This window comes from Crinia signifera, chromosome 3, assembly GCF_055691185.1.
Source record: "Crinia signifera chromosome 3, ASM5569118v1, whole genome shotgun sequence".
In the NCBI taxonomy this organism is placed as follows: Eukaryota; Metazoa; Chordata; class Amphibia; order Anura; family Myobatrachidae; genus Crinia; species Crinia signifera.
This window is the reverse complement of record NC_139219.1, coordinates 118,900,036-118,927,737: the sequence shown is the minus strand read 5'-3', so window position 1 is coordinate 118,927,737 and position 27,702 is coordinate 118,900,036. Positions and strand designations below refer to the sequence as shown.

The 27,702-nt window shown below is 44.4% G+C and overlaps 1 protein-coding gene across 1 annotated transcript in view; it reads right to left on the bottom strand.

Annotated features, from left to right (window-relative positions):
• LOC146063734 (adenylosuccinate synthetase isozyme 2) overlaps positions 1 to 27,702 on the bottom strand; it is a 257,360-nt gene that overhangs the window by 36,172 nt on the left and 193,486 nt on the right. The window contains exon 12 of the mRNA XM_083176422.1: positions 11,864 to 12,013. Within this exon, the coding sequence (XP_083032548.1) occupies positions 11,864 to 12,013 (150 nt within the window). The remainder of the gene's footprint in view (positions 1 to 11,863; positions 12,014 to 27,702) is intronic.

The following is a 27,702-nucleotide window of genomic DNA, read 5'->3' as shown; positions in this document are numbered from 1 at the left end:
TGCCCGCACAATGTTACTGGCGTTGTCCGACACCACAAATCCCCAGGAGAGTCTAAGGGGGGTAAGCCACAGGGAGATGATTTCCCTCAGTTTCTCTAAGAGGTTGTCGGCGTTGTGCCTCTTCTTGAAACTGGTGATACACAGCGTAGCCTGCCTAAGAAGGAGCTGGCATGCAGGAGATGCTGCTGCTGCGGAAGGCGATGCATCTACCCAGTGGGCGGTCAGTCATATAGTCCTTAGTTTGCCCTGATCCACTTGTCCACATGTCTGTAGTTAAGTGTACAGTGGGTACAGCCGCATTTTTCAGGGCACTGAGGACACTTTTTCTGACCTCCCTGTACATCGCGGGTATCGCCTGCCTAGTGAAGTGGAATCTAGACGGGATTTGGTACCGGGGACACAATACCTGCATCAACCGTTTAAATCCCACTCCATTGATGGCGGACACCGGACGCACGTCTAACACCAACATAGCTGTCAAGGCCGCAGTTATCCGCTTTGCCATAGGATGACTGCTGTCGTATTTCATCCTCATGGAAAATGACTGTTGGACGGTCAATTGCTTCGTGAAAGACGTAGCGGTCTTACGACTTCCCCTCTGGGATGATGACTGACTTCCAGGAGCAGCAGCAGCAGCGGCAGTAGTAGTAGGCGTAGTGCTGCAGGATCCTCCGGAGGAATCTATGGAGTCATTCATGCAGGCGAGATGGACTGCAGGACTCCCCCCTATCCGGATCGAGGAGGAATTTGTCGAGGAGGGAGTTGGTGGTGTGCTTTTCAGGCATTTGGCTCCAAAAGGAGGACCAAGTGATTTAGGTGTCGCTGGACTGCTAGCCGCACTTTCTGGACTAAACACTGAACCATGACGCGTCTTTAGGTGACGTTGAAGGGAGGTTGTCCCTAGGTGGGCAAGATCCTTACCCCTGCTTATTGGAGTTTTACATAAGCTACAAATGGCAATACTTTTGTTGTCCGGATGCGGATAAAAAAAATTCCAGACCGCAGAGGTGGATTTATTGGTCCTTTGTCCAGGCATGACGATGGGCTTTTTCATCCCATGGACAACAACTTTTTCCCCCACAGGTGCCTCATTCCCCCCTGGTGCGTCATTTAAGCAAACCAAGTCTCCATCCTCCTCGACAACTTCCTCCTCAGTGCCAGCTACATCAATATCCTCCTCCTGGTGTACAACATCACCTTCACTAATAAAATCTGGAACTAGACTGTGGGTGATCCTTCCAGCATATGCAGAGGGCGTACTGCAAATGGTGGAAGGAGCCACCTCTTCACGTACAGTGATGGGAAGGTCCGGCATCACAACCACCGCCACCCTCGGACTGGGGGGATTTGGGATATGTCTTTAGAAGGATGAGTTTTTTCCAGATTTATTTTCTGAATTTTTTTCTGAAATTTTGTCAGACTTTTTTGAGTCGGTGTCAGCCTAACTCTCTTTGATTTCCTATTGGGTGGGGAGAGAGGAGGAGGAGGACTTTCCTCGTCATCTGAAGCTGCACCACTAGTCATGAAGTTAGGCCATGGCCTTAGCCGTTCCTTGCCACTCCGTGTCGTAAATGGCATATTGCCAAGTTTAAGTTTCTCTTCCAACGATTTACATTTCATATTTTTATTCCTTTTACGGAAGTTTGGTTTCAATTGTACATGCCCTCTGCTTTCACACTGGGCATCGGCCGTGGCAGACGACGTTGTTGGCATTTCATCGTCTATGTCACGACTAGTGGCTGCAGCTTCAGAACTATGAGGAAGTGCATCTTCATCTTTCCTTTGTTTGTTAACCTCCATATTTTGGATCTCCATTATTATTGTGGAGTTATGTCACAGAACAGCGCCACTGGAGTGCAATTATATATGTCAGTGAGTATGCACCAGCAGGCAGTTATACAGATACAGCAGTATTGGGCAGTGAGCCACACACCAGACAGGTACGGCAGTATTAGGCAGAGAGCCCCAGACCAGACAGGTAGATAATGATATACGGCAGTATTTAGGCAGTGAGCCCCAGACCAGAGGGTAGATACGGCAGTATGCCACACACCAGACAGGTACGGCAGTATTAGGCAGAGAGCCCCAGACCAGACAGGTAGATAATGATATATGGCAGTATTTAGGCAGTGAGCCCCAGACCACAGACTGGCAGATTCAGTGCAGGCAGCAGTGCAGCACCAGTGGACTATATATATTTATATTAAATATAATTAATAATTATTTATATATATATATATATATATATATATATATATATATATATATATATATATATATATATATATATATAATAAATGGCACAGCACAGCACCAGAGGTATGCCCCAGCACAGAGGAGACAGTAGTACTACAGGCAGGTACACACACAGTTAGACTGTTCTCCTAAGCAGAGGAGAACATAGTACACAGCAGCACTGAGGGAGACAGCCCTAACAAATAAAATAATTAATTACAGCACAGGTCACCAGAGGTAGACCGCACAGAGGAGACAGTAGTACTGTACAAGTACACAGTTAGACTGTTGTCCTAAGCTGAGAACAGAGTACACAGCAGCACTGAGGGAGACAGCCCCAGCAAATAAAATAATCAATTACAGGCAGCACAGCACACCAGAGGTAGACCGCACAGAGGAGACAGTAGTACTACAAGTACACAGTTAGACTACTACACAGCAGCACTGAGACAGCACCAGCGATTGCAAAAGCTCAAGGTCAAGCTCAAGTTTAAGCCCCAGCAGCAGCACCAACACACCCTCTCCCAACCCACTACTTGACTGGAGTGAAGATGGCAGGGCGCGGCAGCTGCTTATAAAGCCTCGCGAAATCCGACGCCGGGAGATGACGTTCTAATCACGCGGACGGACCGAGTCAGGCGGGAATCTCCAAGCGCTGCTCGGAATCGGGCTCGGAATGATGACGTCCGTGGGGGCTCGGATCTCTGAAATCTGAGCCCGCACATCTCTAATTAGAAGAACTTCAGGTACTTACAGTATGTATTATCTGGGCTCCCATGTTAAATGCACCCCATTTTTTCATACCCCTACTATCCAAATACGCATGGAGTTGATTTTATATAGTGTGGCGAGCGCAGCGAGCCACCGTGCCCGAAGCGCAGCGAGCCCCGCGAGGGGACACGGTCTCATAGGAAAAACGGGAGCCCAGATATTACATAAGTACCGAACTGCAGAGAGTGCGTCCTGAAGTAACGATTCAGGATATTCTCTCTCAAAAGTAATCAATCATAGTTTGTGCTTGTTCTAAAAATTGGTCTATATCACTACTTTTTCTACGAAGACACATTAATTGACCCTTGGCAATATTTGTCTTTCAAGGGGTATGGTGTACACTTTTTAAATGGATATACGAGTTTGTGTTGACAGGTTTAACATAATTGGAGGATATAATCTGTTAATTTTTTGGACGTGACCGTCGAGATTAGAGGAAATTAGAAGTGTGACAATATGTGTGAGTGAATGACAGATTATAATCTTTGGAAGAACAAGAACACTACGTATAAGTTTCATGGAACATAGGAGAAATATTTTAAAAGGTTTTGTAAAACACAGTGTCTCACGACATTATAAATTGAAACATGAATCAGACCCCACGTTTGACAATAATAGGTCTGGAGCATATTTCAGGTACCTCACAAGGAGGTGATAGATTTAATTTACTTTGTAAGAGAGGAATATTGGACCTGTCATGCCATCAGCATAAGTTTCTGTTGTGTTCTATTGATTCGGTTTTGCATAATCCACTCCTTCCTGTGGTCAGCACAGAGCTACTGTATGCTAGGTAGTTTGTCCCCCTTAGCTTTCTGTAGCTAGCTAGCAATGCATTCTGGGACAAAGATGATCATCATGGGCCATATTAAGTTTCACATGTAAGCAGACAGACACAGCTCACATGGTCCAGCCTGATACAGCATTCGATGGTGAGTTTATCACTCAAAACTATGTCACCCCTAACTCATTTAGGCAGTTATGTATGTTAGCAATACCAGTTACACTCTAGCATATACCTTTTACCCATAATGTCAGGTTGTATGCATAATGTTATGTGTACTGTATGTTTACCTTGCATTTTTCTATGTGCAGATTGTAATTGCATGTTTATGTTTTATTTACAGTTTTACCCAATTCACTTGTATATACACCATCTAATCAATCATCGCATATATATATATATATATATATATATATATATATATATATATATATATATATATATATATATATATATATATATATATATATATATATATATATATACACATGATCCCTTTACTGGATAATAAATACCGTTCTTCAGACATCGTATATCAAGATCGATTATTGAAAAAGTAAAGGAGGGTTATGCTGTAGGTTTCGAATTTGCCAAGCTGCTTAGTGAGAGACTGAACAGTAAAACATTGATGCTACCAGCATCCGGACACATGCACACTGACCTGGTCAGCAAACCATCGATGCTACCATCGAGTTGGACATATACACATGGACTTTGTCAGTAAAATATCAGGCTGTCAGCAAGTTAAACATACAGTGAACATCCTGATTCATCAGCAGCATTGTCTGTCAGCAAGTTGAACACATATACCGACTTACAGATCTGTTACACTGCCAGCAACAGCTATCTGCATACGACAGCACAAGTTTCTATACAGTCTGCTAGCAGTGGCAACTCAGCAATAGGAGTACCGCCATTTGACTACACAGAAGCCTCACACTGTCAGCACAGCTACTTGCACACGGCAATACAGCAGTCCCTGCACAGTCAAATAGCTTAACAGTTCCAAGAACCTGACTTCACAGAGCTCTGCTACACCGTCAGCACAGATACCTGCACACGGCAATACAGCAGTCTACGCAGACAAGCATTTACATCTCATCAGTATGTCTCATAAAACAACATCTTCATACAAAACAAGGTCCCACGTCTCTGGTTCCTCCAAATCAACATCAGTCAGCAATGCAGCCATCCTTGCACGCGCAAAAGCCGAAGCTGCAAAGGTATGGGCCAACTTTGCTGAGCAAGAAATGCAGTTGAAAGTAGAGAAAGCACGTATGGAGGCAGAAAAGGCGCGTATAGGTGCAGAAAATGATATGGCGAAAAAACGCTTAGAGGCAATTAGTGAGAAGCTTGCTGCTGAGAAGGAAGCTGCTGCCGCTATGGCCGAAGCAGAGTTTTTAGAGTCTGCAGAACGTGTCAACATAAAGGGAACCATTAATATACTTGATGCAGAACTTGGATCACAGAATTCAATGCAACGTGCAGCAGAATACGTGCGCCAAGTGTCCGCAAATAGCAGCAACGCTCCACCAGTACAAGGTATGGAATCAGATTTCATAAATGAAACAAGCCAAGTACACTATGCAGTGCCATCACAAGTCAGTAGCAAACTGCAAACCTGCAAGCAAGAGGCCTCCAATCACAGTGCATCCACGAGAGACAACTCACCCTCACACCAAGCTCCTGTATCCGCAAACTACAACCATGGCACTACCTCCTACACACAAAGGTGGGGAAATACAAGCCAGCAGGAACCAGTCATTCCTACCAGGTATGATAACACACCACTTACCCCACCATGCTAATGCACCTAGAGCCAATCAAGATACATTAGACTTTGCCAGATTTCTTGCTCGCCGTGACCTTGTCACAAAAGGACTCTCAAAGTTCAATGATCACCCTGAGAGTTTCAGAGCATGGCGATCCTCTTTCCAAAACACAATCAAAGATTTAGGCCTTTCATATAGTGAAGAGATAGACCTCTTAATTAAATGGCTTGGGAATGAATCAGTTGAACATGCTAGAAGGATAAGAGTGATTAATATTAACCATCCTGAGAATGGCCTTAAAATGATCTGGGACAGACTTAATGAGTGCTATGGCTCACCAGAGGTAATAGAAAACGCACTGTTCAAAAGGATTGATGACTTTCCTAGGTTACCTAACAGAGGCTATCAGAGACTTAGAGAGTTAAGCGACTTACTAATGGAGCTCCAAGTAGCCAAATGTGAGGGAGACTTGCCAGGACTTGCCTTCCTAGACACCGCCAGAGGCATTAACCCTATAGTGCAAAAACTACCTTATAATCTACAGGAACAATGGATTACCCACAGTTCAAAGTTCAAACAGCGGAACAAGGTACCATTTCCACCATTCTCTGTTTTTGTGGACTTTGTAAGTCAGCAAGCTAAGACCATAAATGACCCTAGTTTTGCCTTTACCCTAACAGGCACTACCCCTGCACTACCTAACCCTCGAAAAACTGCAGTCACAGTTCACAAGACTAACGTTCATAATTCAGATTCTTCCCACAGGTTTATCAGCTCTGCTTACCAAGAGACCAGGGAGAAAGATCCTGCCAAGCAGTGCCCTCTGCATCACAAACCACACCCTCTCCTGAAATGCAGAGCCTTCAGAGAAGGCCTTTATGTTAGACGCCCATATGCACCTGTACCTTCCACAGAAGTGCAAAAGCAGAGACTGTGTATTCTCAGATGCTTCAGTTCAAGCTATTGCTGCTGTTGCATATCTCAAAACCATATACAATAAAAGTCAATGTACTGTAACATTGGATTCGTCATGGGCAAAGCTAGCACCTCTTCCAGAACACACAGTGCCCAGGCTAGAGCTTTGTGCTGCAGTACTAGCCGTAGAAGTAGCTGAATTAATCTCATCAGAGTTGCCTATCGAACTCTCAGAAATAGAATTCTACACTGACAGCAGAGTAGTATTAGGGTACATTTACAACGAGACCAGACGTTTCCATGTTTATGTCAGCAACCGTGTGCTAAGGATCAGGAGATCTACCAATCCAAAACAGTGGAACTATGTATCTACTGCTCATAACCCCGCAGATCACGCCACAAGAGCCGTTCCAGCCAGTCTCCTCAAAGACACCACATGGCTCACGGGACCTGAATTCTTGTACAAGACAGATTTGATCAATCCTCAAAGAGACCCATTCGAACTAGTAGACGCAGACTCAGATGTTGAAATACGTCCACAAGTAACTACAATCCATACCATGGTTTCAGATCGTCAACTTGGATCCCAAAGATTCCAAAGATTCTCAACGTGGAAATCGCTTGTTAGGGCTATCACCTGCCTAACCCATATAGCCTGTTCATTTAAACACAGTACAGCTACAAATGTGATTAAGTGTAAAGGTTGGCATCACTGTCTAAGTACTTACACACCAGAAGAAATACAACAATCTCAGAACCTGATTATCCGTATTGTTCAGCATCAAACCTATGCCACAGAAATTCACAACCTTACCAATGGAAATCCTATTCCAAGAGACAGCACCTTGAATAAACTAGACCCGTTTCTCGATGAGAGTGATTTATTGAGAGTAGGAGGTCGCCTTCAAGAAGCGAACTTAGGATCAAATGAGAAAAACCCTTTAATCATTCCTGGAAGTCATCACATTACTTCTTTAATTGTGCAACACTATCACAATGAAGTCAAACACCAGGGACGACGGTCAGCAGGGTTCTGGATTATTGGGGCAAAAAGGTGTGTAAGCAACATAATCTTTAAATGTATTACTTGTCGCAAACTTCGTGGTACTTCTCAAACTCAGAAGATGGCTAATCTTCCAGCAGACAGGCTTAGTACAGATCCTCCTTTTTCAAATGTTGGTCTTGATGTATTTGGGCCTTGGACCATCATTACCCGACACACTCGAGGAGTCAATGCAAACAGCAAGCGTTGGGCAGTTGTATTCACCTGTATGAGCATCAGAGCTGTTCACATTGAAGTTATAGAATCAATGGACACTTCAAGCTTCATTAATGCACTAAGACGCTTCATTGCCATCCGTGGTCCTGTAAAACACATCCGTTCTGACAGAGGCACCAACTTTGTTGGAGCAGCCAAGGAATTACAAATTCCCTCAAACATCGACAGAAAGGGAGTGGAGAAATACCTTAGTGAGAAAGGTTGTATGTGGACTTTCAACCCTCCTCATTCTTCTCATATGGGAGGTGCATGGGAAAGGATGATAGGAATAATGGGGCAGATGTATTAAGCCTGACGAAGAGATAAACTGGAGATAAAGTGGAAGGAGATAACGCACCAGCCAATCAGCTGTGTTTGAAATATGACAGTTGGGAGTTGATTGGCTGGTGCGTTATCTCCTTCCACTTTATCTCCAGTTTATCTCTGCGCCAGGTTTAATACATCTGCCCCAATACGCAGAATCCTTGATTCCATCTTTCTGCAAGTAGGAACTACAAGACACCCACGAGAGTTTAACTACCTTCATGGCTGAAGTCTCAGCTATCATCAATGCCAGACCCTTGACTTCAGTTTCTAATGATCCTGAGGACCCATTTCTACTTACCCCTGCCACTCTTTTTACTCAGAAGACTGGGACTGCTTATGCTCCTTCTGGAGATTTCAACACCAAAGACTTATTTAAACGTCAATGGAGACAAGTTCAAAGCCTTGCAAACACCTTTTGGGACAGGTGGAAAAGTCAGTACTTATCTACCTTACAACCAAGAAGCAAATGGCAAGTTGCCAAACCCAACTTAAAACCAGGTGACATTGTGCTCATCAGAGACTGTCAGGCACAACGTAACGAGTGGCCTTTAAGTCTTGTCACCAAAACATTCTCAAGTAAGGATGGGAAAGTCCGTAAGGTGGAGGTCAAGGTCTGTAAACAAGGAGAGACTAAGTTCTATCTCAGACCAGTATCTGAACTGTTCTTACTGTTATCATCTTAGAGTTTAATATATGGTATCAGTGATACCAGACGGGGAGTGTCATGCCTTCAGCATAAGTTTCTGTTGTGTTCTATTGATTCTGTTTTGCATAATCCACTCCTACCTGTGGTCAGCACAGAGCTACTGTATGCTAGGTAGTTTGTCCCCCTTAGCTTTCTGTAGCTAGCTAGCAATGCATTCTGGGACAAAGATGATCATCAGGGGCCATATTAAGTTTCACATGTAAGCAGACAGACACAGCTCACATGGTCCAGCCTGATACAGCATTCGATGGTGAGTTTATCACTCAAAACTATGTCACCCCTAACTCATTTAGGCAGTTATGTATGTTAGCAATACCAGTTACACTCTAGCATATACCTTTTCCCCATAATGTCAGGTTGTATGCATAATGTTATGTGTACTGCATGTTTACCTTGCATTTTTCTATGTGCAGATTGTAATTGCATGTTTATGTTTTATTTACAGTTTTACCCAATTCACTTGTATATACACCATCTAAATCAATCATCGCATATATATACATGATCCCTTTACTGGATAATAAATACCGTTCTTCAGACATCGTATATCAAGATCGATTATTGAAAAGTAAAGGAGGGTTATGCTGTAGGTTTCGAATTTGCCAAGCTGCTTAGTGAGAGACTGAACAGGACCCTTAAATTTAATTCCCTTCCCCCCGATGGACTAAACAAAACAATCAAACTAAATACAGTCTTGTAATTATCTAAATATGTTATGGGATCTGTTATTTCATGAGATACTGGTGGTCTTGCTATATGGAGATTATAGATTACGTATATTGCCTCTATGAAATGTTTTGGATTATTCCTAATTATTGTCACCTATGTCTAAGACGCATTTATATAGGAAAAATATGACCTGTCTTTAGGACTGTGTATACCACAATATGATTTAGATGCCATGATACGGTTATTCTAGATTACCAACTTTAGAATATATAATTTTGTTCATTGATAACATTTTTAACATTGATAATAATCTTTATTATTTTACTCTGATACTGTCCTATGATCATTGGAGACGACTTTAGGTTATCTATTTATACCAAAAAATACTCTGCCACATTATCTATAATACTCTGCATTTATATAAAAAAAAATTGATCTTTCCACAATGGAATATATTCTCCCTTTGCTTACTATTAATAAAGTCATACATAAAAAAAGTGACCCTTTTATCCCTGCAGGATTATCCACCGAGAGGTGTTTTATACATCACAGGGGATGCCGGCCGGGTTGCCAAGTAATACTAGGAGCGTGCTCTGCGTGCATCATGCGTCAGCTCGACAGACGCACGTCTCTGTGGGTCTGGGCACTAGGCCGACACCCCCTTCATTGCCAGATGGCGCCCGACACACGTGACTTCGCGTCACTGGGTGGTCGTAACCTGGCAACGCGGCGCGCTTGTGGGGATCCCGTCGCCCGCCTATACTGGCAATCGGCAGCGGGTCTCCCCGGGCGCCCCAAGCCGCACTGAGGTCATGATCACTGCCTACACAGGAGGATCTATTTAAAACATAAACGCACTGTTCTGCTTAATAACTTCCGGATCATGTGACCTCCTTATGTAAAGGTTAATATTGTATATTCTCTGTTCTGTACTATGAATGTAAATTTCTGACAGCCCAAACTGCCTCCGGTTCTCTATTTTGTAACAAGTTGTCTGTTTGACAGGTGCACTCTGTCACAGGTGCACTAATTGAGCATTAATTGAGCAATGAAACTGCTGCTATATATACTGGGTTCTAACCCCCAGTCCACACTTGCTCCTGAGGAAGCCGGCCACAGACTAGCCGGGAAAACGCGTTGAGCTGATACATACCTTTCTGGACTCTCATCCATCCGCCAAACGGGACCAGTCACTCTCCCCCTGACGAACGGTAACTCCTAAATTTCTGGACTTTTCCAATTACTGGGATATCTGCACTATTCCTAATCCAGCCCTACAAGGAGACCACACGCCAAATAGGGAGGCTTGAGCCCTTGAAATCATAGGGCAAAGGACTCTGAGTCACATATCCCTGGACATATCAATTTCTTCCAGGAGACACAAAAAAAATGGTAATATATAAAAATTATTTCTTCAAATCATCTTTGAGTCCTAGACCTAAATTTTCACACCAACCAGAAGTGTATTTGGTACTCTTTACCTAGCACGGCGCCCACGATGCCCGCGATTTCCCATAGGGAACAATGTTACAAGTGTCACAGGTAAACGCGTCCCTTCGCGGGCTTCACAGGTATCCGCGTCCGCTCGCCACGCTTCGGGCTCGCCACACTATTTTATTCTCAACTCCACGCCGACATGGATAGTGGGGGTATGAAAAGGTCGGAGGACGCGTACCGCCGCCCCTCGCGGGCTCGCTGCGCTTCGGGTTCACGTTGATCGTGGGGTGGCGTTAACAATTGTGGGGGCCATTTCAGACTTCAGGGGGACTATTAGGGCTCTGTGGCCCATTTAACATTGTTTCCTATGGACAAATCGCGGACATTGAGGCATTTAACACAAAAATCGCGTTCATTGACACTTTTAGCATTGATCCCTATGGGAAATCGCGGGCATCGCACCCGTTTTTTTAGTGCATGCGATGGCCGCGATTTTTTACCCACGATGACCGCGATGCTAATCGCGGGCGCCGTGCTAGGTAAACAGTACCGTGTATTTATATACCATTGCTCAATTTTTTTTTTACTTTTTATTCATGTATATTTTATATGATCTATGATAGATAAATAATGTGTTATTATTAATTAAATACCTTTTTATGAGAACAGTCTTGTTTACATGATTAAAACAGCTAGCGCTGGCACACCACTGTTTATAAATCCAAGTAACCAAACTGTTAGACCACATTTTCTGCAAATAGGGGTCTAGTGATCCCTTGTATAAAAAGTCTCTTACAAGCCAATGGCCATTATATAATGGTCCAGTGTTTTTAGTACAACATATGTTTCTAGGTAGTTTAAGTCTTAAACTGGGTTTACAAATAGGTCAGTGCTTGTATGAAGGACATAAGTATAGGATGGCTGTGCAAAATAAAATGAATATTCATCAATACATACAGAGGGGAAAAAAAGAAAAGCCACACAACACTTACTTTTAACGCCAAGAGCTTCTTCAATGAATTGTACATAGTTCTTCGCATTCTCAGGTAAGTTATCTAATGTCCTGGCCTTGGATGTGTCGCTGATCCATCCTGGGAGTGTCTTATATTCAACTTCAACTCTATTTAAAACCTCTTGATTTGCTATGAACGGTGGGCAAAGAAAAATAAGATAGGATTATGAACATGTAGTACCAATACAGTATTCCCGCTTTCTATGTCATTGCTGCAGTTATGCCAAAAAGCCCCACTCCGCAGGGCCAGACCCCTGTACATGGTGCTGATTAATTTGATATGCAACATTTGTATACAGTATAGCAGTGTGCAATGGAGTAACTGAATCTTACAAATTAATTTTAATACAGTAGGTTTGTATTTTTTTGTAGTATTCCATACATAAGTTGTGTAGTGACTTATATTTGCAAAATGTTGAAGCGCTTCCTTCATAGGGGTGCCAGGTTATCCATTTACAACCCTTATTGAATTGGAAAAAACCTGCGGCTGTAGCTTTTATGAATCAGATTCAGACATATGAATACAGGATTGTGCTCCATATAGACCATCACACAATACTTAAAGCTTACATTTAAAATCAATCAACCATCTCCTGGTGTGGAGTGGCCAAGATGCATTTTTAGCAAAAAATAAAATAAAACAAAAAAGATTAATGCTAGAGTTGCATGGAACATGGCAGTATCAATAAATCAACTAAAATATATATATATATATATATATATATATATATATATATATATATATATATATATATCAATGTAACGTCCGGCACTCCCCGCTTCCTGGAGCTCCTGTGCCCGGGTGCCTTCCCCTGTGATGAACTCACCACCAATACAATGTTGCAATAATGGGCGTCACTCCGGGGCTTGCGTGAAAAATCAGTGGAAGTTTATTTTTCCTTGCGGTCTACGCCGTTTCGGGATAAACCCTTCGTCAGGACCAAAGTATGAAACAAGTGCAAACAACAATGTGATACACCGCTCCAGACAAATACCAAGGGGGTTCAGGGTGCACAACACCCCCACAATAGGGAGGTACAGTGCACCGTTTTGTTCAAAGTGGATAAGCATCCTGAACAAATGCTCCATGGACCTCATGCTCCTGGTAATTGAAGAGTCCAACCGGGAGCTGGGAGCAGTGAGAGAGTCCCTAACAAAGTTTGAAAGTGAGCATGATGCATTTTTGAAAGCAGAGTCATCTAAAGAATTGCTGTCTAAGCTAGCAGAGCAGGTAAACGCCTATCGTCAGGACTTGATTAAGTTCAAGAAGGATAAACTGGTGAAGGTCCGTGATGACTACACCAATCATCGGGTGTATCGATGGCTACAAGGGGGAGCAGTCCCACAACGTAACACCAGGGCACCTCGGAGGAGCTGGAGAAATCAACCTGCCTTCAGCTCACGTGACACAAGCACCTCGGCCAGTGAGGGGGAACAACCCCAGCAGCCACGGCAGGGACGACAGCGAACACAGATCCCTTTAGCCGTAGGCACCAGGGCCAGGGATGCCGACACAATCAGAAGCGATCGAGACGAGGTGGCCAAGGCGAGAGGGAGAGGAAGGCGACAGCCAAGAAGGGGTCGATAGACGTTGTGTTTAATCTGTCGAGTGCGGTACTTACTCCAGCAGAGTTATCTGTTTTAAATAAGGGCTTAAATTTCGTGCCCACAGTCACACACGACGACTTTAAATGGAAAGTCGACAATTACCGCCTCCAGAGAAAACTCCGCCTAAAAGAACATTTTGATAAAAATAAAAATGCAACCCCACAAGTGATTCCTTCCCTAGAAGACAAGATGTTACAACAACTAAAACCAACTAGTACATTTGACCCCCTGTCCAACAACCGGTCCCTTAAAACATTTGCCAGGGTATTGGAGAACAGCAGCAACACGGTGCCTAGCATCAAGTCCAACAATCTCACAAAAGAGGAGCACCTGGCTTTGAAAAGTTTTGGGGACAGAACGGACATTGTTATCCGCTCTGCGGACAAAGGGGGGGCGGTAGTGGTGATGAACTTGTCCTACTACAAAGAGGAATGCGACCGCCTCCTGTCCGATGGCTTGACATATGAAAGACTCTCCATGGATCCAACACCGATTCATCGGCAAGAATTAGAAGCCATCCTGGACAATGCCATTCGAGAAAACCTAGCGTCACCTGACGTGAAAAAGAGTCTGTTACGCCTGCACCCGATAACCCCGGTATTTTACATCATACCGAAGCTACACAAGAACGCACAGAGGCCTCCTGGCAGACCTATCATCTCGGCCAGGGGGTCTCTGTGCGAACCGGTGGCGAGATATGTGGATGCGTTCTTACAAAATTGTGTGCAGAACACCAGCACATATCTCAAGGACACCACCTCATTGTTAAATAAGTTGCAGGAGCTGGGTGAAATCCCCACCAATACATTGTTGGTGGGTATCGATGTAACCAGCCTTCATACCTGCATCCCCCACGAGCAGGGGCTGCAAGCGGTAGGAGAACTCATGGCTCACAATCCCCATTACATAGGTCCAGATGCCAGCTTCATATTACAACTTTTGAAGTTTACCCTGACACATAATGTGTTTATGCATGATAAGAAATATTACAATCAATTATCAGGGTGTGCCATGGGTTCTCCGTCCGCTCCAGTGTATGCGAATGCATACATGTATCATGTAGAAAACAATATCTTTTTGCAGAATCCAGTGTTTATGCAGTTTGCCAGGTTTTACTATAGATATTTAGATGACCTGATTCTTCTCTGGACGGGTCCTCAGGAGACCCTGGTTGAAATGCTTGAACAACACAACCAGTCAGATAGTCCAGTCAAACTGACATTCAATAAGTCCCACCCAGCTAGACTTCCTAGATGTCCGTATAATCAAAGAAGAGAACAAACTCAGCACCCGCCTTTTCACTAAGCCGACCGATCGCAACATGATGTTGCAATTCCAGAGCTTTCACCCAAAGGCCACTACAGCGAGTTTGCCTTACTCGCAATTTATAAGAGTCTGTAGGGTCAATAGTGATGAAAACATCAGAAATGCTCAATTGGAAAGCATGTTCAATAGGTTTTTGGAAAGGGGGTACCCCTATCAACTATTAAAAGAAGCACAGAAAAAAGCCATTAACATCTCAAGAGCTGAACTTCTAAAAAGTAACCCCAAAAAAAGCAATCAGGGTAATGGGATATTCACTTGGGTCAAACACTACTCTGACAAGAGCCCAGGATTAGTCAAACAGGCCAAATCATTGTGGCCTTTAGTAGCCACTGACCCCCACATACCCAGTCTAAAAAATACCAGACTACAAACAGGGTTCATTAGGGGGAGGAGCATAGGGGACAGAGTCGTCAAGACTGACATCTCAAAATTAAAAACAGAAGTGAAACATTTTCTGTCTCGCAAAGGGGGCTGTTACAGGTGTACCGGTTGTGTCAACTGTAGCTATATGAGTTCCGGGTCCACGTTTCGCCATCCCCACACGGGCAAAAGCTTTAACATCAAGCCAGTTTTATTATGTACGTCCAAATTTGTTATCTACCTTTTGACGTGCCCGTGTGGGTTAAATTACGTTGGCATAACGATTGGTACCATTAAAGAACGGATGGCAAATCACAGAACTGCCATCCGTATGGCAATCGAAAAGGGCCACAGCGAACAGACTGTGGCTAGGCATTTTTTGGAGGCCAAGCATGGGGTGGCCAACTTAAGATTTCAATTAATAGATCAAGCGCCAGAGTCTGCAAGAGGGGCAGATAGGGGTAAACACCTCTTACAAATCGAGAGTAGGTGGATCCACACCTTGGGGACCCTCAACCCGGGGGGTCTCAACGAAACAATGAATCTGGGTAGTTTCTTATAAATATTGTGTGTAGAATATTTAATGTAATATCTTGATGGACAGATTCCAGTTAGGAGCAATAAAGCTCCCTGCTACGAAATTGGAGGGGAGATTTGCAGACATTAAAGATGCAAGGGCTCCCTATAACTCAGCGCACTCATTAAAGCTGAAAGGATAGCTTAAACATTATTTATGTAACCAGCAGCTATATCTATATACACAGGAGACAGGAAAATGTTGTGCCACAGTGACATCTTGTGGCGGATAAAAAGAGGTTCAGGGAAAGTGCAGCGTTTTAAATTGTATGATATGCATTGAATGTTGTTTTGTGTTTTCAACACGTATATACCAGCACTGTATAATGATTATTAATATTACTGTAAGCACAAGCACTTTATTATGAATTTTAAACTATTGGCACTGTTCACTTTTCCCACAGTGTGGCCTCCTCCGCTGCCAGGACGGCCAGGTCACTTCCGGGAGTACCCGGAAGTTGTCAGCAGGAGTCCCAGACGGAGGAGGACGCTACACGGCGGGTCCCCTATATGTAAGTTGACTTTTTTGTATCACATTGTTGTTTGCACTTGTTCCATAGTTTGGTCCTGACGAAGGGTTTATCCCGAAACGGCGTAGACCGTAAGGAAAAATAAACTTCCACTGATTTTTCACGCAAGCCCCGGAGTGACGTCCATTATTGCAAATATATATATATATATATATATATATACAAGATAGGAACAGAGTGCGCTCAAAGGTGCAAGTACACAACTTTTTACACAATATAAAAATTTTTTTAATAAAAGCCAACAACACGGCTCATAAAAGAATACAGTGATGATACAATCATATATTGGAATCAATCTTGACAGAATGTGTGGTAATTCAATATAACAGCAGGCCCAACGCGTTTCGTCACCCACGTGACTTCCTCAGGGGCAATCGATGACTTGATTATCAAGGCTGTAATTGTTCTTATTGCCGTATCTCAAATTGATTGAACATAGATAATTAAAGTGGATAATGATAATATACCAAAATGACAGAGCTCTTGTCAATAATTGAGGTACACCTTTCCAATATCTCACTCTATTATGGATGCCGGCATAACAATTCTTTCAAAAATCCAATATAACTGGGTCACCAGAAAACGTGCTGCACTGTATCCAACTGCCGAATTCGGAAATATTGGATTTTTGAAAGAATTGTTATGCCGGCATCCATAATAGAGTGAGATATTGGAAAGGTGTACCTCAATTATTGACAAGAGCTCTGTCATTTTGGTATATTATCATTATCCACTTTAATTATCTATGTTCAATCAATTTGAGATACGGCAATAAGAACAATTACAGCCTTGATAATCAAGTCACCGATTGCCCCTGAGGAAGTCACGTGGGTGACGAAACGCGTTGGGCCTGCTGTTATATTGAATTACCACACATTCTGTCAAGATTGATTCCAATATATGATTGTATCATCACTGTATTCTTTTATGAGCCGTGTTGTTGGCTTTTATTAAAAAATTTTTTATATTGTGTAAAAAGTTGTGTACTTGCACCTTTGAGCGCACTCTGTTCCTATCTTGTATTTCTATCTGTTTTGGGTCCCAGCTAACGGGGGACTCTCAGAGTTGCTGCTACTCTTGATTAGGCGCGGATCTTTGGGTACTTCTGTCTTGTGTATATATATATATATATATATATATATATATATATATATATATACACACACACACATATATATATATATATACATATATATATATACATATATATATATATATATATATATATATATATATATATATATATATATATATATATATACACATACATACATATACACACACACATACATATATATACATATACATACACCGGGGGGAATATAAGGATGTTTTGAGTCACTTGTTTGTTAGCCTGAAGACGACACGATAAGTGTTGAAACGTTGCTGTGTTCCTTTCACTGTTTTTTGCTCACTAAAAAGAGTTATTGAAAAATTTTGCTGGAGTGCTGCATTCTGTTGGACTTTATATACACATACATACATATACGAGTGCCTTTATTTTCCACCTGTGTGAAATAGGCATAATGTCTTGTGTAATAGAACCAACAATTAGTGCATTTCCAAACAAAAGCTTAAAATCGTGGCTCTCAAAAGATGCTTACCAACTTTAGACCGCTAATAAGTTTTGATCCATATTATGGCAAGGATCAAGAATAATGGGATTTTTGATGCAACTAAAATCAATTTTCGAATTTGTGGTGGGTGCTGAGACAGTGGGTATGATGTATGCTGGAGAATGGGCACAAAAAAGGAGTTTATTTTGAGAACTGAAAAACTCGTCCCCCATACCCCTCACTGAAGTCAGGGAAACCAGTTTGACTTTAGCTCAAAGAGTCATGGAGGAGAGGAGAAGACAGGTAAAAACACACACAGACACACACATACTGTCACACACACATGGGGTATTGGAAACAAAGAAATCATCAGCATCCAGGGGTGTAAAGGCAGACTCACAGCAATTATCAAAGATTCTAAAAAAACTGATTTCCCAGGTGGACACCAAGACAGTGCCGTTATAGGAGGTCCATTGTTGAAGCATCAGTTGAGGTGAAGTTGTTGTAACTATACAATTCGATGAAGGTTCCTGCAGAAGACCACGTGGTCAACTCACAGAGCTGCTCAGTGGTCCCCATTTAAGTCAATTGATAAGCCAGTCGTGAGAGAGTAGCAAGTTTAGAGTCAGAGAAAGATGGTGAATTTCCAAAGACTAAGCCACAAATACAGTACATGGTTGTTAAAGTTTGGCGGTATGTCGTCACCTTTGATATGAAGAATATCAGGCATCAGATTTGTTAAGACTCTTGTAGCAGTAGAGAAGCCAAAGGGAAAGGACCAAAATGGAAAGCAATACCACTAGGTTGCAAAGTGGAGAAATCAAGGATGATCCTCTCAAAACGGGGTGTAAAAGTAAACCTCCAGAATATCCAGGGAGATAATGAAGTCTCCCAATTCCTGGGCCTGTATAATGAACCATATGGGGGTTGAGGATGGAATGGAAAAAAACATTTGTCTTCTAAACTAGGAACAGGTTTGAGTAAAGTCCAGTTGGGTAGACCTGGTTATGAGAACAAGACCCAATACTATAGTGAAAAACATGGTTTACTATATCTCGCCCTCAAGTTTGCCCAGAGTCAAGATGGCGGACATGGATTCAAGTATGTCCACCACATATAATGCCACCACTATAAATGAAACAAACCAGTGGATATGATATACCCAACTTGGACAATGTCATTTATAAATGACCCCTAGATATTCAGAAAATACATGTGCCCAAAATTGATGTGTGAAACCTCTGGAGACCACTGACTATTTACTAACAAAAGCGGAAGTAGTAATGTACCGTGAGGTGGAACACAACCGCCGTGTGGAACTCAGGACACTTCCTGTTTGCGAGAACGCGGTCAATTGAATTATTTGAACAAGGTATGAACACATTAGCTAAGGTTTTTATCCAGCCCGAGGAAGGAAACAGTCTCAGAAACTTAGCTGTTTGGATTGAAAAGCCTTTTTTTATTACATCCATGCACTTTTGAAAGTAGCATTTTGGAATCAATTGGACACTATCTGCTAGACATGCTTGCACTTTATCCAGGACTTAAAGCCACCTGCGGTGGAGCAGCAGACTTTTTTATGCGTATAGCCCACCACAGCACTGAAACAGTGCGAGGTATATTTTGCATTTGATGGTCATTGTAAACCTTATAAATTATAACAGCAGTTCAGGGGAAAGAAAGAATGTCTCTGTGTGGTGCACTTAGAAGCTAAATAAGCTCCTATGCGAAGCGTAAGCAGTGTGTGCGCCCCCCTGTTCCCTTCCCCCCAGAAATGCATTTTGATTTGTAATAGTTTAACTGCAGCGTTACCACGGTCGCCAGTCCCCATTAGGTCCGTAGTGCTAATGTATATGTGTATGTGCTGTGTATGTGACATCCCTCCCCTCCCCTGTGCCTCCTCCTCCCCCCTCCGGCTGTTCTAAGGCAGCCTACGCGCCGGCTTATGACAAGCCGGTTGCCGAGGGGAGGGGCAGTTCAGCGGCGCTCCCCGGACCCGGGGAGACAGTGGTGGTTTTTTTTTAGGGAGCGCTCACCATAAAAAACTCGCCCAGTGGGGAGTGCTCCCTAAAACAAAAACACCACTGAAGAGTTTAAATCATTGATGTGACATGGTGAATACTCATAAATGAGGGTTTTTGAAAATACTAATTATACCAATCTTCCTATGCCAATGGCATCAATGCACTTTTTGTTTTGCCTTATTTTTTATAATAAATTGTGCACTTTAACGATTAAAGTGATTTGAGTGGAACATTCAACATTTGCGCCAAGCTATTCATTGTATTTGCATATAATACTTTAGAGGCAGTAGTACTGTGAACAGGAAAGTTTTGAATGATATGTTGGGCCTATAGTATGGGGTTTGATTCCTATGAATACTATGGCAATAACCCTTGCACCCTATAGAATACCAAAAACCTTGGGGGAAAAATCCTGAAGTGGGAGAATTTCAAATGCTTGGGCAACTGAATATGCCCCACCAGTGGAAAAAAAAGCTCTCTTATGGCAGGCATGTCCAAACTATGGCATTCCAGCTGTTGTGAAACTAGACATCCCAGCATGCCTTGCAATCATTTTAGCATTCCCTAATAACAAAACTGTGGCAAGGCATGATGGAACTTGTAGTTTCACAACATCTGGAGGGCCATAGTTTGGACATGCCTGTCTTATGGGGTATCATTGCTGTGTAATCTAATACAATCTAAAACCACTGGTGAAGACTAAAGCTGTGTACACATAAAACACATTGTCCATAAATCGATAAACTGTTTTCCATGAACTGCCTGGACAAACAATATAGTATATATATATATATATATATATATATATATATATATATATATATATATATATATATATATATATATATATATATATATATATATATATATATATATATATATATATATATATATATATATATATATATATATATATATTATATGGATATCATTCAGTGCATATACTGTAGGACAGGAATTGACTGTAGGCACTTATGCATACACACATTAGCAGATCTGCTCGAAAAGGGGATTTTTGTAAGAAATTACCGTTCAAACCCCTTTCTGAGTCCAGTCCGGTGACACAGCTCACGATGGGATGTAGGATGGTCCGCCAGGAGCCAGGCACCTATGCTTCTAATTCTTTGGGAGCAGGGTCCTCCCTACTGCATCCCATAATGCTTCAGTTAAACTTCAACAGCACACTAGGATACATAACTCAGTACAATGCCTGAACATCATATATGCAACTTTGAACACATAACATGGCAACCATGAACGGTACAACCTACTGAGCGTTAGGGAGGGATCGCTGTGTCACCGGACTGGACTCAGAGAAAGGGGTTAGAATGGTAAGTTCTTACAAAAATCCCCTTTTCTCTTTCGTCCAGTCCGGTGACACAGCTCACGATGGGACGTTCACGAGCCGGTCCTTTGGGAGGGTACGCTCAGGCTGCCAGTTCTCATCACTGCCCGTCCAAATGAAGCGTCCTTCAAAGCCAACTCATGAAACCTGTAGAATTTTGTAAAGGTGTGAACAGAGGACCAGGTGGCTGCCATGCACAGCTGCTCCGCTGTGGCCCCATGCCTCACCGCCCACGAAGAAGCAAATTACCTTGTAGTATGGGTGTTTATGCGAGATGGCACAGGTCTACCTGCCTTACGGTAGGCAAATGCAATAGTTGATCTCAACCAGCGGGCTATAGTCTGCTTTGAAGCAGGCCACCCAATCTTATGTACATCGTACAAAACCAACAGCAAATCTGATTGCGAACATCCTTTACTCTACTGATATAGATTCGCAATGCGCGAACCACATCCAACTTTTTCAAACTGTCCCTATTCCTTGTTCTCTCAGGCGGGGAAAAAACTGGGAGCATAATGTCCTGATTCAAATGAAAGGAGGAAACCACTTTAGGTAAGAATTTTGGTACTGTCCTAAGTACAGCCCTGTCATCATGAAAAATCAAAAATGGTGACTTGCAAGACAAGGCACCCAATTCTGACACACGCCTAGCTGAAGCAATGGCCAATAAAAAAGTAAGCTTCCAGGTAAGGTACTTGAGATCAGCCAATCTCAGTGGCTCGAAAGGAGGTTTCTGCAGCATGGACAAAACAAGAGATAAGTCCCATGGTGCAACTGGCTGCCTGTAAGGAGGCTTAATCCTGGCCACACCCTGTAAAAAGGTTTGTACCTCCAGTAACAGAGCCAAACTCTTTTGAAAGAAAATGGAAAGTGCCGAAATTTGCACTTTCAGAGACTGCAAACTTAACCCTGACGACAGTCCATCTTGCAAGAACTCCAGTAGCCTCGCTACCTTAAACCTGGAGGTATGAACTCTCTGCCTTTCACACCACCTGATGAAGATCCTCCACACCCTGTGGTAATTGGCCGCAGACACCGGTTTTCTGGCCCTTAGCATGGCCTGTATGACCTCTCCTGAAAACACCTTTTTTTTTCAATAAGGAGGATTCATACGCCACGCCGTCAAATTTAGACGAGCTAGGTCCTGGTGCAGAAACGGCCCTTGGCTTAACAAGTCCGGCTGAAGAGGAAGTCGCCATGATTCCGTTGATAATCTCAGTATGTCCGAGTACCATGACCTCCTGGGCCAATCTGGTGCAACCAGAATGGCCGGTACGCTCTGGTTCTTTATCCTCTTCAACACCCTCGAGATCATTGGGAACGGGGGGGGGGGGGGGTCGATGTAGACCAGATTGAAAGACCAAGGAATTGTCATGGCATCCACTGCCCAAGCCAACGGATCCCTCGACCGAGAGCAAAATCTCGGTACTTGACAATTGGTCCCATAAGATCTATGTCTGGCAGTCTCCATCTGTTTACCATCTTCTGAAACACCTCCCGATGGAGTGACCACTCCCCCTCCAGCAGGTCCGCCCTGCTGAGATAGTCCGCTTCCACATTCCGGATCCCCGGAATGAAAACGGCTGGCAGTGCTGGAACCTGAACCTCCGCCCAGGTGAAGATCTTCACAATCTCTGCCATCGCCATCTTGCTTCGAGTACCGCCCTGGTGATTTAAGTATGCCACTGTAGTGGCATTGTCGGATTGTACTCGTACTGGCAAACCCTTCAGAAATTCCTCTGCTTGGCACAAGGCATTCCATACTGCTCTCAGTTCCAGTATATTTATGGGAAGACTGGATTCCTCCACTGACCAAAGGCCCTGCAATCTCAAGTGAAGCACCACTGCCCCTCAGCCCCTGAGACTGGCATCCGTAGTGATGACCAACCAGTCCCATGAGCAAAAGGACCGCCCCATCTGCAGAGTCTCTGTATCCGTCCACCATTCCAGGGATATTCTTGCTTCCTGAGACAAGACCAGCCGCTCCTGTTTCATTGTCTTGGCATTGCCGGACCAGCATGCTAGTATGTTCCATTGGGAGGACCTTGAATGGAATCTGGCAAACTGCAGCGTCTCGAAGGTCGCTACCATTTTGCCCAGCACCCTTACTCCCTGCCACACCGTCGGTGCAGGGGTCTGGAGAATTGTCAGCACCATCTGTCGAATCTCCACCGCTTTGGAGTGAGGTAGGATAACCCTGTGAAGGTGTGTCTCCAAAATAACCCTGAGGAACTGCAGACTCTGTGTAGGTGTTAGATGTGACTTGGGAAGGTTTAGCACCCAACCCTGTTCCTGCAAGAACTGCGTCGCAACACTCAGGTGTTCCTGAAGTTTTCCCGCCGACTCCGCCTTGAATAAAAGGTCATCCAAATAAGGAATAATTACTATTCCCCTTAGACGGAGAGTTGCAGCCATGACCGCCATCACTTTCGTGAAAACTCTCGGAGCTGTTGCCAAACCAAATGGCAGTGCCTGAAACTGCCAATGGTCTTCTCCAATTGCAAACCTTAGGAGAGCTTGGTGATCCTTGAAAATGGGCACATGGAGATATGCATCCTGAATATCGACAGATGCCAGAAACTCCCCCGGTTCTATGCTCAGGAGCACAGAGTGCAGGGACTCCATTCGAAAGTGATCTACCCACAAGTGAAGATTTAAAGATTTAAAATTTAGTATGGGCCTGAAAGACCCGTCTCGTTTGGGGACAAGGAACAAGATTGAATAAAACCCTTGTTTTCTCTCCTCCTGGGGAACCAGAATCACTACTCCCTTTTCTTTGAGAGACACAGCTGCTCCCAACAGAGCGGACCTCAGTGACGCTGTCCGCGGCAAGGGTGTAGGAAGAAATCTCTTTGGTGGCATGCCCCTGAGATTTATCCGGTAACCTTCGGAAATGATGGAAAGGACCCAAGGATCCACTATGGATTCTCTCCACCTGTCCCGAAAATGTAGGAGGCGACCCCCAACTCTGAGCCCAGAACGGGGGAGTCCCCGCCCCGTCATGCAGAGGACTTATCGTCCCCCTTGGCTGCATGCTTTTTTGAGAAGGCACCAAAACGGCCTTTGGAAGCCTTTCCTCTGCCGGCCTGAAATCTGCCCTGGCCAGACTGTCCTCTGTTGGACGCCCCGCCCCGAAATGGCGGCCGAAAGGACGGCTTGAAAACTCCAAACTTGGAGCCTGAACTCTTGGAAGTAGTGGGAAGAAAAGAACTCTTGCCCCCAGTAGCCTGCTTCCAGCTCCGAGCCAAACAATAACTCCCCCTTAAAAGGAAAGTTTTCAAGGGACTTCTTAGACTCACTATCAGCTTCCCAAGCCTTGAGCCAAAGAGCCCTTATCGCAGACACTGAGGTTACAGACACTCTGGACGTCATTTTAGCTCCTTCCTCACCAGCCTCACAAACATACTCTGCGGCTGACCTCAATTTCTCCGCAAGAATAAAAGCCTCTGAATTTTGGTGGAGCAGCCCAGTCAGCTCCTCCGCCCACTTAATCATGGCTTTTTTTACCCAAGCAGACGCAATAATGGGTCTCCAGGTATAACCCACACCTTCAAAAAATAGCCTTCAAACAGCCTTCCACTTTTTTGTCCACCGGGTCCTTAAAGGCAGCACCCCCCTGGACCGGCAAGGCAGTGGCTTTAGACAGTCGAGCAACTTATGCATCCACTAATGGTGCTTTTCCCCATAATTAGGTATGCTCCTCTGGCATAGGGTACATATTTGCATACCTTTTTGCCATCAACAATCTCTTATCAGGAGTCTTTCCTGCCTCATTCAAAAGAGATGACATTCCCTCATCAGAGGGAAAACACACAGGGTCCCTGCGACACAGGAGTCTTTTCCTCCTCTGCAAGATTCAAAGTCTGCTTAACAGCCACAATCAAATCCTCAATGCCTGAAGTTAACGCCTCAGCTTCATCACTCATGTCCCAACTCCAGTTCTCATCACACCCACCATCATCATCGAAATCCTGAATAAATGGTGGTGTAGACACAGGGTGCCTAAGCAAGCTCATCAGAGTATTTTGTAAACTGCTACATCAGGGTAGTCATTTTATGAACTCCCTGGGCAGTATCATGGGTACTCTTTACTTAGAAGGGCGCCCATCTCGGCCATTGAATGCACTAAAAAATCAGGTGCGATGCGACCGACGAGATGCCCGAGATTTCCCATAGGGAACAATGTTAAATGTCTCAATTGACCCGATTTTCCTGTTCAATGCCTCAATTGACCCAATTTTTCCATAGGAAACAATGTTAAAAGGGCCACAGAGGCCAAATAGGCACCCTGAAGTGAATAATGGCCACCCGAATTGTTAACGCCACCCCACGATCAACGTCAACCCGAAGCGTGGCGAGCGCAGCGAGCCCGTGAGGGGCGGCGGTACGCGTCCTACGACCTTTTCATACCCCCACTATCCACGTCGGCGTGGAGTTGAGAATAGAAAGTGTGGCGAGCGCAGCGAGCCACCGAGCCCGAAGCGTAGCGAGCCCCGCGAGGGGATGCGGATACCTTCACAGGTATCCGCGTCCCCTTGCGGGCTTCACAGCTGTCCGCGTCCCCTTGCGGGCTTCACAGCTGTCCGCGTCCCCTCGCGGGCTTCACAGCTGTCCGCGTGCGCTCGCCACGCTTCGGGCTCGGTGGCTCGCCACACTTTCTATTCTCAAATCCACGCCGACGTGGATAGTGGGGGTATGAAAAGGTCGTAGGACGCGTACCGCCGCCCCTCGCGGGCTCGCTGCGCTCGCCACGCATCGGGTTGACGTTGATCGTGGGGTGGCGTTAACAATTCAGGTGGCCATTATACACTTCAGGGTGCCTATTTGGCCTCTGTGGCCCATTTAACATTGTTTCCTATGGAAAAATCGGGTCAATTGAGGCATTGAACAGGAAAATTGGGTCAATTGAGACATTTAACATTATTCCCTATGGGAAATCTCGGGCATCTCGTCGGTTGATCGCACCCGATTTTTTAGTGCATTCAATGCCCGAGATTTTTTACTAACGATGCCCACGATCAAAATCGTGGGCGCCCTTCTAAGTAAAGAGTACCGTATCCTGCATAGCCTGCAGCAAAATGGGGTCCCCCTGAGCCGGGGTAAGTGACCCCCCAGACACCTGAGACGAGGTAAAGTGGCCAGGAGACCCTATCAAGGAATCCTTCTGCCTATTCAACGCCTCAGTAAGAGCATTCATAGATCTGCCCAACGCCAAAGCCCAGGCAGGTTCAGCTATCTCCGTTCTGGGGGTGCGTGACCCACTGGGAACAGCCTCACAGGACGGGCATAAATCCCCCTGATCCTCATGTTCACATGTAAATTTAGCATCACACTTTTTACAGTAAATAAACATGTCCAGCGCTCCCTCCTCCACAGCAGCAGAAGTAAAATCCTCAGCCATGTATTTAACACAATGCAAATGAACAGGCACCGCACAGAGCAATGTAACAGTGTACTTATCTGAGCTGGTAATCCTGTCAGCAAACAGCGAGGGAAGCGCTTCTGTGAAGAGACTGGAGTCTGTGTAAAATCACCCTGTCAGCTCCGCAGCACGGTGAAAATGGCGCCAAACACAGAGCAGGAAGAGACCAAGTCTCTGCTTCAGTGGAGAGACCAGCCCATCTGGTGCTTTCTCCCTCTTCAGCCGCTCCCGCAGATGTCTCTCACCTCCTTGTACCTCCCTCAGTGGGACCACAATGGAGTTGTCCAGCAGCGCCAGACTCCTGTAAGGGACTTCACTTCCCTGCTGGGATTTCCGTCCCTAAACCCTTCAAGATGGCGGGTGCCATCGCGGGGGGTCCGTCCCCCAAGATCCCCTTCTGCAAGGAGCCGGTTAGGACACCCCCGGGGCCCAGGAAAGTCTCTATCCTAAAGAGACTAAGCGCTGTGCAGAGGGAATAAAAAGGTGTCCCTCTGCACACAGAGAGCTGACAGGACGCGCTTCTGTCAGCCTCTGCTGCGCTCTCAGTGTGTATGCACTTCTGTGAGAAGCGACACACTGGCAAACCTGCTCTAGCTAGTGCATTAATTAAATAATAAAAAACCTAGCTGCACAGCATAGCACCCACTCCTGTGGGCACCTAAAACTAACTGAAGCATTATGGGATGCAGTAGGGAGGAGCCTGCTCCCAAAGAATTAGAAGCATAGGTGCCTGGCTCCTGGCGGACCCTCCTACATCCCATCGTGAGCTGTGTCACCGGACTGGACGAAAGAGAAAATATAATGAACTATATCGTTAATTAGAATTGGCTAATTTGTGCTCAGCTCGTCTCTCCATATTTAAAAAAACAAAACAAAAAAACCACACACATTTATATTTACATTTACATTTACATTTCCCCACACTTTAGCCATTTTGATCCTCAGGTTCAGCTTCATGTTGGATAGGTCACTGCATTAAACCCCAAACCATTCAGTTAGGTAGATCCGATAGCTGCCCCAGCAATTTGTTTTTTCTTTCGGTATTACTGACCACAGTGCAGCACATGCCCGA